At 47.7% G+C, this 13,730-nt stretch overlaps 1 protein-coding gene across 1 annotated transcript in view; it reads right to left on the minus strand.

Moving 5' to 3' along the window:
- Positions 1–12,451, minus strand: part of HPSE2 (heparanase 2 (inactive)) — a 709,452-nt gene extending 697,001 nt beyond the window's left edge. Inside the window, exons 1-2 of the mRNA XM_038744163.1 lie at positions 12,192–12,451; positions 7,445–7,602 (exon numbers count right to left, since the gene is read on the minus strand). Coding sequence (XP_038600091.1) covers positions 7,445–7,602; positions 12,192–12,451 — 418 coding nt within the window. The remainder of the gene's footprint in view (positions 1–7,444; positions 7,603–12,191) is intronic.
- Between the last annotated feature and the right edge of the window lie 1,279 nt (positions 12,452–13,730).

Consider the following 13,730-nt stretch of genomic DNA (forward strand, 5'->3'; position numbering starts at 1 on the left):
AAAGGAAAAAGGGATATGATGACAGGGACATCATATCCCTTTTTCCTTTTGGTATTTGTTAAGTGAGGCAATATGTGAGGAGCAAAAGAGTGGGAAGCAAAAAGCTAAGAAGAAGGGGGAAAAAGGAAAAAGATCAAAAGGAAGTAGAACCTGGTGGCTGTGTGGACACACCAGCATGTATGAAAAGTTCCCCAATATCCCCAGAGCTAAAAGTATTATTTTCTAGGAGACAGAACTGTATTTTAGGAAGAAAACAGACATTTTCAAAACTTACATTACCTCTTTCAAGCCACTGCATGACCATCTTCTAAATTAGTATTTCAGAGTACTGAACGTTGCCTTTGTGGCTTCAAAGAGATAATGCCCCTTCCAAAAGAGCCTGACTTCTTCTCCAGACACAGATTCTCCTGCTACAATGGTTTAACACATTCAGTTCCCTCACAATTCAGGTTCTTTTAAAGTAACCAGATGTCTCTCACTAGGCAGGACAGTTACATCTTTCTCCCTGTGTCACTAACACAAACTGTGGCTGAGGTGCTAGTGGCAGCTGCAGCAACTTGGGGGAGAGGGTGGCTCTTACTGTGGTTCTGGCTGTGGCTTTGGTTGTGACACTGGTTGTGATGCTGGCTGTGGAAGTAGCCCTTATGTTGTCACCACTTGCAGTCGGCAGTTCGCCGCAACAGCAGCAACAATTGTAGAGTGGCCATCACCTACACAACTCCGCCGTCACCAAACAACCAGTTTCTGACCTTGACTTCTGAGATCATGTCCATTGTGATCCCTGGGGAGCAACCCAGGTCATGGCAGAAATAATAGAGAAACAGTGTGGCCTAGTGAAGCAGCGAAGCAGCGGAGAAGCAGCGTGGCTCAGTGGAAAGTGCACGGGCTTTGGAGTCAGGGGTCATGGGTTTAAATCCCCGCTCCACCAGTTGTCAGCTGTGTGACTTTGGGCAAGTCACTTAACTTCTCTGGGCTTCAGTTACCTCATCTGTAAAATGGGGATTAAAACTGTGAGCCCCATGTGGGACAACCTGATCACCTTGTAACCTCCCCAGTGCTTAGAACAGTGCTATGCACATAGTAAGGCTTAATAAGTGCCCTCATTATTATTATTAGTGGGTAGAGCCTGGGCCTGCAATTCAGAAGGACCTCGAGTCTAATCCCCGCACTACCATTGGTCTGTCGGGTGACCTTGGGCAAGTCACTTCACTTCTCGGTGCCTCAGTTACCTCATCTGTAAAATGGAGATTAAGACTGTGAGCCCCATGTGGGACAGGGACTGTGTCTTACCTGATTAGCTTGTAGCTACCCCAATGCTTAGAACAGTGCCCGGCACATAGTAAGTGTTTAACAAGTATCATGAAAAAATTTTAAACCCTCAAAAGTAGAGGTTAGCCCCAAGGAAGATGATGGCAGCAGGGGAGCAGTGAGAAAGGCTTCTCAGGGAGCACAGCTTCTCTTACTGGTACTGCTATCGCCAAAACCAAAGTAGGAAGCAGGGAGAGATGAAGTCATGCCACCCTCCTCACTTCCAACCCATAATAATAGTTATAACGATAGTACTTGTTAAGCGATTACTATGTGCAAAGCACTGTTCTAAGCGCTGGGGAAGTTACAATCAATCATATTTATTGAGCGCTTACTGTGTGCAGAGCACTGTACTAAGCTCTTGGGAAGTACAAGTTGGCAACATATAGAGATGGTCCCTACCCAGTAGTGGGCTCACACAGTCTAGAAGGTACAAGGTACAAGGTGATCAGGTTGTCCCATGGGGGGCTCACAGTTTTAATCCCCATTTTACAGATGAGGTAACTGAGGCCCAGAGAAGTTAAGTGACTTGCCCAAAGTCACACAGCTGACAGTTGGCAGAGCAGGGACTTGAACCCATGACCTCTGACTTCAAAGCCCGTGCTCTTTCCACTGAGCCACGCTGCTTCCCATGCCTTCCCACTATAGCCAGCAGCCAGATGCTTGAGGTCATCCCCAAAGGTTCCAGCCCCTTCTGGCAGTCCCTCAGTGCCAGAAATCCCTCAGACCAGACCCTGGCAGTAGTAGTTACAGGAGCCACAGTAGCAAACCCATCTTGGAGCAGAAGCAGGGCTGGAAGCAGGGCTTCCTGATGCTGATGGGAAACAGCAGTGGGATGCTCAACTGTCCAAGCAGAAGACATCTTTTGTGAATACTGTTGATTGGGACTTTATTTCAAGGGAGGAGCTGTATGTATGTATTTATCATCCCTGCTGTTTCTGTTTCTTTCTCTGTCTCTCTCTCTCCCCATCTCTTCATACATATGTGTATATGTATATCTTTCCCCCTCTTTCTCCCATTTCTCTCTATTGTTCTCTCATGTCCCTTCCCTTTTCTCCCCCCCTGTTTCTTAGCTCTCCATGTGTGTCCTTACCTCAGTCTTCTCTGTCTCCTTTTTCTTCCTTCTACTTCCCCCTAATTCTGAACCTTGGTCATACCCCCACAGAAATCCTGCTCCCTAGTCTCATTGTGCTTTGGAAACTATGGTCTCCTTTTGTTTTTCATTCAATCATATTTATTGAGCGCTTACTGTGTGCAGAACACTGTACTAAGCGCTTGGGAAGTACTAGTTGGCAACATATAGAGACGGTCCCTACCCAACAGTGGGCTCACAGTCTAGAAGAGGGAGACAGAGAACAAAACAAAACATATTAACAAAATAAAATAGAATAAAAATGTACAAGTAAAATAAATAAATAGAGTAATAAATACATACAAACATATATACATATATACAGGTGCTGTGGGGAAGGGAAGGAGGTAAGGCAGGGGGGATGGAGGGGGGAGGAGGCAAGTTCAACATGACCCTAATCCTCAAGACTCTTATATTCTGAAGCACAAAATTCTGAAAGCAGGATTATGGTCATTAATGTGAAACTCCATATGCTAGCACAACACATCCACAAAGATATTATATAGTGAAAGAGCTCAGGACAAGCTAATAAATATTTACATTATGTACTGGCTTTGGAATCCAGGGGGTTTGTGTTAAGTAATGTGTCCATTAATTATTGGAATCTGAGGAAAAATAATTGCTGGGATTACAGGAAGAAGAAATCATCATCTTGTCTCTGGTAAGGCAGAAGTGGGACTTGCAGAGATCTCTGAAGGACAGAGGAAAAAAGGAGATAAAGGTTAGTGAATGGCAAAAGAAAAGTCAGGAATGGAGAAACAACCAAAAGAAACTGTACATTGGTTCATTTAGGCAGAGTCGAGAAATCAGGAAGGGAGAAAGGGGCAGTCAGAAAAGTTAGAAAGCTTAACTACCCTAGTGGAAGCTCTTGAAGTTGAGGAGAGGGTGTTAGTAATGATTCCTAGGGTGAAACAGAGCCACCATAGGGTTTTAAGTAAGATGGGTGATCTGGCCAACTTGTACTTCCAAAGTGCTTAGTACAGTACTCTGCACACAGTAAGCGCTCAATAAATACGATTGAATGAATGAATGAATGGTCAGGGGATGACTAGAAAGAGAATTTGGAAGACAGCTTCAAGGATCACTAGCAAAGGGGTTGCAATAGTCCAGATGGGAGATTTCCCGGGCCTTCACTAAGCATTTGACTAGAAGGTGATGGGAATGAAACGCAGTAAAATATCATGCCCTTTTTTGTGTGGTCTGGCCTTGTAGAGAGAAGCTATGTGCTTGCCTCTTCCAAGGGCCCTAGGACAGTTGTCCCCAGAGGGTACCACCACATCTCTTTCTGTCGCATCCCCCGCTTCCCCTTCAACCCTTCTGGCCACTTAGGATGGTTGATGTCATCACAGTACAAGTGCATTGTAGCATTCCTTTCATGTATGAAAGGAATTACCTTACCTTACCTCCCTTACCTTATCTTACCTTACCTACTGCCTTACCTCCTTCCCTTCCCCACAACACCTGTATATATGTTTGTACGTATTTATTACTCTATTTATTTTATTTGTACATATTTATTCTATTTTATTTTGTTAATATGCTTTGTTTTGTTGTCTGTCTCCCCCTTCTAGACTGTGAGCCCGCTGTTGGGTAGGGACCGTCCCCATATGTTGCCAATTTGTACTTCCCAAGTGCTTAGTACAGTGCTCTGCACATAGTAAGTACTCAATAAATATGATTGAATGAATAGAAGAGAAGAGAAGAAAGAGTGAAAGCAGCCCATGCTGTGCAGGAAGTAGTAGTAGCAGCAAGATTTGGCAATACAGTAAAAGTGAGAAATCCTGGAACACTCCAAGGTTTGGGTTTTTGAGTTCTTGTTTTGTTTTGATTTGGTATGGGTTTGTTTTTTGTTTTTTTTCTTGGAAGCAAGCAGGACAATTGGATTGAGGGGAAGACTTGAAATAAAAAAAAAGCTCTGTCTTTATCGTGTACTAGCTAAAAAAGGCACCTATCCAGGAACTTCTGGTCAACCTACATTCAGCCTCAGGGAAAGATGACCGAGTGAAGTTTGGGGACCAGCAGTGTGGGGCCAGGGAGGGCCTCAACCTGGGGGAAGGGTCCATCTTTTTCCCCAATTTCCTCACTTCTCTTCTTTAAACTGTTCTGTGCCAGTGGCCCTCCCACCCAACTCCCTTCCTTCCCCACCTTAAAACATGCTGCCCCCTGTCGTTTTACTTTGTATTTAACTTGAAAGGCAGAGAGGTATCCAAATGGAATGGAATGTGTGATTATTCTGAGAGCGAAATGATGTGTGTTTAGATTGAAGGGAAAATGCTTTATAGAAAGTCTGCAAATATATATATATGTGTATATATATATATTGCATAAAGAGGTTCACTGAGGTCGATGAAAAAGGGCGAGAGAGAGAGAGATGTTCTTCTGAGCCCACCTTCACTAAACTGATAGATGATGAATCTGGAAAGTAAAGTTAAATAGCAAGCAACCTGGATTTACTGATGTATCTCACCAAAGGAAAAGAAAATGTCGAGATTATATGAACAACATCTAAATATGAATGTGGTTCCACCATGAAAAAAATACATCAAAATGTACCCAGGGGTAGTCATTTAATTTTAAAATACCAATACAGTACTGCATTTGATCAATCAATCAATCATATTTATTGAGCGCTTACTATGTGCAGAGCACTGTACTAAGCGCTTGGGAAGTACAAATTGGCAACACATAGAGACAGTCCCTACCCAATAGTGGGCTCACAGTCTAAAAGGATTTTAGACCTTACGGATTTTGCATTTGATGGGAAGGAGACCCCTGCAGAGTAATATCGATACAAGGAGTTCTAAGGGCATAAGCAGATAACAAATTAGCCTTGATTTTTGCAGCCTAACAAGCAACAAGAAAAAAGTCATGTTGCAGGTCTGCCAGTGTAGCTCATCTCACCTCTCGGGCCAGAGAAGGGGAGAGATATTCTGTAACTCAGCTAAAACCTCAAATACATTATCCAAGCTATAAATCAAATCAAAAAGAACTGGACTAAGAGCAGTAAAATAGATTATGGTTTGCACTAATGACTCCAACTAAGCAGTTTGAATAAACAGCAGTCTTAGGAGAAATATTTTCCAAAATTGGTCCTGTCTAGGGCAAAGGATGGGGATTTCACAGGGGGGATCCTGGGAATTCAGGAAGGGCAAACCAGATTATCTGGAAGGATTGAGAAGATATTGAAAAGGTAAAATTAGACCTGAACCTCGGGAGACACTTGCTGACAGGAGAGACCAAGAGGATGACCAAACCGACGACTCCGTGGCATTCCTGGAGACATTTAATACCGGCCTGGACCAAACCCCAGAGAGGGGACCCCGTAGGGAAAGAATCCAGCCTAACCTCACCCCTGAAGTGGTGGATGGATGGAGATGTCCTCTCAGATCTTTTCCATCTCTCATTTTGGTGATACTATTCAGTTTTATGGGCCCAGGCCTTCTGCCAATTTCCCTTCTCCCCGGGGTGCCCACTTTCTCCTTTTACAAAGGAGGCGGACTGCATCCCTCATTTTAAACACATCTCATTGTTCTCGGGGAATTGGTAATTCAATCCCAGGGACGCGTTTGTCAGAAGAAAGCCAACTCTTAAACTGACACAAGTCTTTTTTCCGGGGCTTCCTGAGCTCTTGCAGGGATCGCCATAAACAAAAGGGAAAGACTAGGAAATGCGATTTAATTAGTAAAATCTCCATTGCTCCTCTCATCTCCAACTCCCGTCAGGGTGCTGCCTCAGGGGTAGCGGTAGCGTGAACCTCCTTGAGGCTCCCTGTCCGGATCCCACCAGTAGTTTGCTGCTTCACTATTCCGTTCCAATTTACCTTTCAGCATTTACAGTCAGTGACAGTGACTCATCCTCGAAATGACATTTACCTCTTAAAAACTCCCAGCCTTGTGAACTCCCGGGAGCCCTCCTTGACTACTTGCGGGCACATTGAATTTTCAGCCCTCTGTCCCGGGGCAAATATTTTGAAGGGCTCTGTTATTGTAAGACTATGCAGAAAGCCAATTCGCGGGACTTTCGCTGTGCCCCTTTTTCCACTCCTTTTAACGCTCAGCGGTCATTCTGCCCAACGCTTTTGCGATGCCGGCAAAGGACAGGTTTCTTCTCCCGGGCTGGTCAAACGGGAGACAAAATTTAACTACGACAGGCCACAGACCTTCAAGTCACCGGAAAACAAAACTATCCCGCCGCCCCCTCAACTCCCCAAGAGGTAACCGCACGGCCATCAGCAGACAGAAATCAAAGAATCAGAGCTGAATTCTCCTCCCGATTCAAACTCTCAGCTGCTGAAGGCAGAAGTACTTAAGGTAATTTGAATGAGGGACTCACCTCTAAAGCGCACGGAGGGCATAGGCACTGACAATACTAGAAACTCACCTCCAATAAAATGCGTTGGGTTTTGTGATTTGACTAATAAGGGGTCCTGCGGCACAGCGCGGAAAACGTTTGAACAAAAATTTAGCACGCTACAAGGTTTTACAGGTCAAGGGGCCAGTAGAAAGGGGTCAGCCGAACCGACCTAAAAAGGTGGATTCCCAAAGCGGGCAGGGCAGATAAAGACCCGCAGAGGCGCTGGATATTAAAATCCTCTTCATTCTCATGGAGAACCAGAGGATCAAAGAACAGTTAAAGCACTAATCATCCTCCAAAGCACTGTCAGTCGTATTTTTTAAGCGCTTACTGTGAGCAAAGCACTGTAGTAAGCGCTTGGGAGAGAACAATGTAACAATATAGACACGTTTCCTAGAAGCTCTATTCTTTCTAGAAACCCCGGGGCCTGTTCGTTTCATTAGAGGAGCCCCGTCTAATCAGATACGTGCCAACATTACTCCTGAAACTCAAACTCCGTCCTGGAGAGCCAGGGACTCCCCACATCTTCCCCAGCCACAGAGACCCCCCCACCCCCACCCCCAACCCGCGGTTATTATTATTTATTTCTCCAAGCCAGGCTCCCGCCCCTCTCCCTCGCCTCTGGAGGAAAGGGGGTCATCAGACTCTCACCATCCTCGTAGTTCTTGAGATAGTAATCTGGGCCGGGCCCCCCGCGGCTTTTAGCCGGGTTCCTCAGGTTCTGGAACTGGAGAAAGTCGGTCCTTTTTCCCCCGAAGCGCAGGAAGGCAGGGGAGAGTCCCCGGGCCAGGGTCACCAGCCGCTTGGAGCTGCGGAGACAAAGAGACAGTGGAGGAGAAAAGGGGCAGGAGGCTGGGAGACCAGTTGCGGGGCCTGGCTAACTGGGCCGAATTGGGCCGAGCCGGGCAGGGATGAGAAAATGGGTGGAAGGGGTAGGGGTGATGGGGAAGGGTTGTTGCTCGAGTCTGTCGGCCCCTTTCCCCCCTGTCTGCCCCAACTCCCCGCGGATCGTTCATTCATTCACTCAATCGTATTTATTGAGCGCTTACTGTGTGCAGAGCACTGTACGAAGCGCTTGGGAAGTACAAGTTGGCAACATCTAGAGACGGTCCCTACCCAACAGCTGGCTCACAGTCTAGAAGGGGGAGACAGACAAAGAAACAAGGCATATTAACAAAATAAAATAAATAGAATAAATATGTACAAGTAAAATGAATAGAGTAATAAATCTGTACAAACATATATAGAAAGAGAGAGGTACTGTGGGGAGGGGAAGGAGGTAAGGCGGGGGGATTCATTCATTCATTCAATCGTTCATGCATTCGTTCATTCATTCAATCGTATTTATTGAGCGCTTACTATGTGCAGAGCACTGGACTAAGCGCTTGGGAAGTCCAAGTTGGCAACGTCTAGAGACGGTCCCTACCCAACAGCGGGCTCACAGTCTAGAAGGGGGAGACAGACAACAAAACAAGACATATTAACAAAATAAAATAAATAGAATAAATATGTGGATCGTGGTTTGCGAGCTCATGAGAAGCAGCATGGCATGGTGTGAGCCCGTTGTGGGCAGGGAATGTCTCTCTTTATTGCTCTATTGTATTTTCCAAGCGCTTATTACAGTGGTCTGCACACAAGCGTTCAATAAATACGGTTGAATGAATAGAGCACGGGCCCGGGAGTCAGAGGTCATGAGTTCTAATCCCGGCTCCACCACTTGTCTGCTGAGTGACCTTGGGCAAGTCACTTCACTTCTCTGGGCCTCAGTGACCTCATCTGGACCATGGTGATTGAGAATGTGAGGCCCATGGGGGACAGGGACCATGTCCAAACCGATTTGCTTGTATCCACCCCAGCGCTTTCTACAGTGCCTGGCGCAGAGCAAACGCTCAACATCATTATTGTCATTATTATTTCCCTTCCTCCCTCCGCACTTCAGGCCGGTCCCACCCAGATCTCTGCCAGCCCAACCTAGTACATCCGTCCATTCTCCGCCTCTTGGGCTATGGTTTGGCCACCCTGGAGCTGGGGAGGGCATTTGGGGAGACGCCGGACTCCCACTGGGGCCTGCTGCCGCCTCCTCCTCGTCCTCCTCCTCCTCCTCCTCCTTCACATCGGGGTCCAGGGAGCCAGCTCTCTCCGGCGCTGAGCCAGAAGTGGACCAGGTAAACCTGTTCGTCCATCGCCTGGCCTCCCAACCCGAACTCCTTACCCCGACGGGGCGTCCAGGCCATCGGGCCTGTGGTATCCCAATGAAAGACGCCCCCATCTCCCCTCCCGCCCCCTCCCCCTCCTCTTCATTCATTCATTCATTCAATCAATCAATCATATTTATTGAGCGCTTACTATGTGCAGAGCACTGTACTAAGCGCTTGGGAAGTACAAATTGGCAACATATAGAGACAGTCTCTACCCAACATTGGGCTCACAGTCTAAAAGGGGGAGACAGAGGACAAAACCAAACATACTAACAAACATTCATTCAGTCGTATTTATTGAGCGCCTATTGGGTGCAGAGCACTGGACTAGGCCCTTGGAAAATACAATGCAGCCATAAAGAGGGGCAATCCCTGCCCACAACGGGCTCACCGTCTAGAAGTGGGGGGGGGGGGGGGGACAGACGTCAATACAAGTAAGCAGGCATCAATATAAATACATAGAATTATAGATATACACATAGATGCATAAGTGCTGTGGGGCGGGGAGAGAAAGGAAGAGCAGACGAGGAAGGGAGTGGGAGCTGATCCGTATTTCTCCAGCCATCAACGACCTCCGGGACAGACAAGGCAACTTTCTCTGACCGACCCCAGCGCCTGCCCTGACAACCTTCGGAGCTCTTCTCCTACAAGGGGCCGCTTCCTCGCTCTCCGAGAGCCCATCGGGTGTCTGGAGGGGAGATCTCCGATTTTTCTGTTTTCTTCTACCCCCCACCCTCCTCTTGGGGTAGGGGGCGGAGAAGGGACTGTTGCAAAGCCTTGGAGAAAACGTGCCCAAGGCGCCCAAAAGTCCATTTTCGAACCAGTCGGCGTGGACAGAGGACGGGGCGCCCGTGGTTTCGGGGTACAGAGCCCTGGGAGCGCTTGGAACCCCTCCCCCAGGGATCTGCATGGGCTCTACAGAGGGCTAAATTCCTGCTCCTTGTTCCCTCGCAGCCCGGGGACATTTCCAAGGTCTGAGAGAGAAGCTGCTGGCCGAGTGGGAAAAATGACAAGCCGGGGTCTGAGTTCAGGGCTTTTGGTTTGTCATTTTTAACACTTAACTGGCTCGGTTTAGGAAGAGGCCCTTACCCCACCTGGAGGCATGGATAGAGGAGGAATGCAAGAGGAATAAATCGAGAGAGAGAGACGGGGAGCGAGAGAGACGATAAGAGAATATACAGTCCCCCTCTCCCCGGGGATCACAATTCAAGTTTTGGAGCAGGGCGGTTCAGAGGGAGCTTACTAGTAGAACGGTCATTTGGCGAGTAAAATCGAGGCTAAGAGCACGCTCCTGGCCCAACTGCGTTAAAGAAAACCTGGCTCTGCCCTTGCAGATAAACTTACTTCTGCAGGTGATGTATCTGAGCACCCTGGAGTCCGCGTTCAGGTGAAAGGAGCGGTCTGGGCGTTATAATCAGGATTTAGCTGCCCGACGCCGGCATAACCTGTGACAACTCGCAACCAACTACACCCCCGGCGCCTTCCCCCGAAAGGCAACATTGTCAATAATGACTGCGATCGGCAATCCGCATTAGCACGATTTTCCTTCACTTTTCTACCGTCCCCCCCCGCTCCACCCCCAGCGATGGGGGCGATGAGACCCGGGTTGGTTTCCAGGAGCGCAAATCTGTTGCCCACAGCCCCATCTGTGATGTCTCACGTGGAACCAGACCGACTCTTCTAGACCGGGATCAGGCTTTTCGTGCTTTCTCAAAGAAAAAAAAAAACCAAAATCCCGGGCGGGTTGGGGCTCCTTTCCCTCTTCCCAGCCGAGACATGGAAAAAACACCGAAACCGTCGCCACCTCAAAAGGAGGATTGGCCCTGTCTCCCAGGCCCGTCCTTTCCACGCGGAAGATGCGCTCCACGTGGGCCGGTCCCTGAGGATCCCCCCGGGACCCCGGCCGGACCTCGGAGTTGGGAAGAAGGCGGCTGAGGGGGGGATCCCGAGGAACCCAACTGATGGTTTCCCAAGGAGCGAGACGTACTCACGAAAGATGAGCATCGGACAGCGGCCTCGGGAATGGGAAAGCCGGCCTGGGCCATCGCTCCGCTGGAGTGTCAGGACTCCGGGATTACCCGCAGCCGAGGCTCCGCGGTGGAGGGAATTTTAAAAGAGCAACACTCGTTTGGACATAGCGGATCGATTATTTATTTATTTATTTTTACATCGCGTCTCCTCGTCTCTAATGCGGACGGATCGCGGTTGCGTAACTGCTAAAAAAGCCAAAAACCTGGGAGAAGGCGAACCGAATTAGTTTCCGAAGCATGCACAGCAACTCGGAAACCTCCTGGTTGGCTCATCCGCCTGCGCCCCATTCAGAAGGGGAAATATCCCCGGAGTACTTCGGGGATACTTTCGGCTCCCCTTAAACCCTCTGCGACCCGAGCGAAGGGGAGAGGGGGGCATCATTCTTCTTTTTTTTTTTCCTTTTAAGAAGAACTGAACTACGCACAGTTACCGCAGGAGATTTGAGGAGGAGGAAACGGGGTCCATTACGTCTATAAAAAGACTCCTGCAAAGTCCTGAGCGGTGGAGGAGACAGCGGAAGATATTAAACAAAAAAAAAAAAATCAAATCCTTCTTGCGCACCCATCAGCCTCTCTTCAAGTTAGTTCTCTGGGCGGGGGTGGGGGAAAAATTACAGAAACGATCTTCCGTGGAAAATTCCACTTTCGTGCGATTCCCCGCTTCCACACACATACAGACACACACGCGCACGCACACACACATACAGGCACGCACACACACGCGCACACAGACACACACCCATACATACACACACACACACAGACACACACACACACACAAACACACACACCCCTTCCTCTCAGGTCTTTGTTGCTGCAGACGTTTCTTCTCTTTGCAACTGCCCTGCATCTCTTGTTTCTTTTCAGAGGGAGACGGCAAGGCTAATTGCTGTGGATATATGTAAGCACAACAGTTTTTCAGTCACAACTGATACGTTTCTGAAATGCTTTCTGCAGTGCAAACATGTGCATCTTAATAGAAAACACTGCCTCTCTCAATCACAAATTACAGCCCCGGCGTAAATATCCAAGAGGAAAACCTCCTTTCTTCTATCTTCGCTTTGAGAGATCTGTTTGGGATTTTTTTTTTCCTCCCTCTTCAGAGTGGGGGGGTGGGAGGGGGAGGGGGAGGTTGTTAAAAAAGATGATACATCGAAGCCCCTGCCTTACCTTAAGAAATCGAGCCAGCCATCATGAATGATGGAAGGATCCAACTGCAGAGAGAGGAAGTTTTCATTGACTGTCCTGACAGGGCTCTTGGTGTTCACATCAAGAAGAACCAGGGTCTTTTCCTTCACACCTTGAGATTTGTCTACAGGAAAAGTTCTCCTGTCTCCAGCTTGGGAGGAAAGGGAGAGATGAGCCATCAGAGCAAGCAACAGTGCCATCGGGGCTAGAAACGCAGGGGGGCAGGAGCTAGGATAGGGCATGGCGTGGAGAGAAGGCACAGAACACCTAATTAAATCCCTCTGATTTAAACCCCTCTGTCTACAGGGTCTTGCTGGTGACTAATTGTCCTTATCTAAAGTGTGTGTCTGTCTGCCTTTTTTTTTTCTTTTTTTTTCTTCCCCCTTTTTTTTTTTCTTTCTGTGTTTTGGTGCTGGTGGAGGGAACTCACGCCCCTGGCCAGCCTTTTCAGAGACTGGTGCCAAGAGTCCTCGTTCACCAGCGCCGCCCCTTTAAGAGATTTAGACTGCAGACATTTTTTAACTTTTTAAAGGTAAGGCGGGGAGGGGTGGGGAGGAGGAGAGTGAGGGGGCATTGGAGGCTTCTGAATTTAACCCTCTCGGGTCGGAAACTAGAAAAGGAGATCGTAACGATAACCTTCGACAGACCGGGAGGGTGGTTTCTTACTTCTAATAATAATTATAATGGCCTTTATTAAGCGCTTACTATGTGCAAAGCACCGTTCTAAGTGCTGGGGAGGTCTTTAAAATGGGGATTCATTCAATCGTATTTATTGAGCGCTTACTGGGCGCAGAGCACTGTACTAAGCGCTCGGGAAGAACAAGTTGGCAATACATAGAGACGGTCCCTACCCAACAACGGGCCCACAGTCTAGAAGGGGGAGACAGACAACAAAACAAAACATGTGGTCAGGTGTCAAGTCATCAGAATAAATAGAAGTAAAGCTAGATGCACATCTTTTAGACTGTGAGCCCACTGTTGGGTAGGGACTGTCTCTATGTGTTGCCGACTTGTACTTCCCAAACGCTGAGTACAGTGCTCTGCACACAGTACGTGCTCAATAAATATGATCGACTGATTGATTGATCAATGACAAAATAAATAGAATAGTAAATATGTACAAGTAAAATAGAGTAATAAATCTGTACAAACATATTCATTCATTCATTCGATCATATTTATTGAGCGCTTAATGTGTGCAGAGCACTGTACTAAGCGCTTGGGAAGTACAAGTTGGCAACATGGTCCCTACCCAAAAGCGGGCTCACAGTCTAGAAGGGGGAGACAGACAACAAAACAAAACGTATTAACAAAATAAAATAAATAGAATAAATATGTACAAGTAAAATAAATAAATAGACAAATAAACAAACACATATACATGTATACATGTGCTATGGGGAGGGGAAGGAGGTAGGGTGGGGGGGATGGGGAGGGGGAGAGGAAAAAGAGGGCTCAGTCTGGGAAGGCCTCCTGGAGGAGGTGAGCTCTCAGTAGGGCTTGTGAGCCCCCTGTGGGACA

The sequence above is a fragment of the Tachyglossus aculeatus genome, chromosome 3 (assembly GCF_015852505.1).
Source record: "Tachyglossus aculeatus isolate mTacAcu1 chromosome 3, mTacAcu1.pri, whole genome shotgun sequence".
NCBI classification, from domain to species: domain Eukaryota; kingdom Metazoa; phylum Chordata; class Mammalia; order Monotremata; family Tachyglossidae; genus Tachyglossus; species Tachyglossus aculeatus.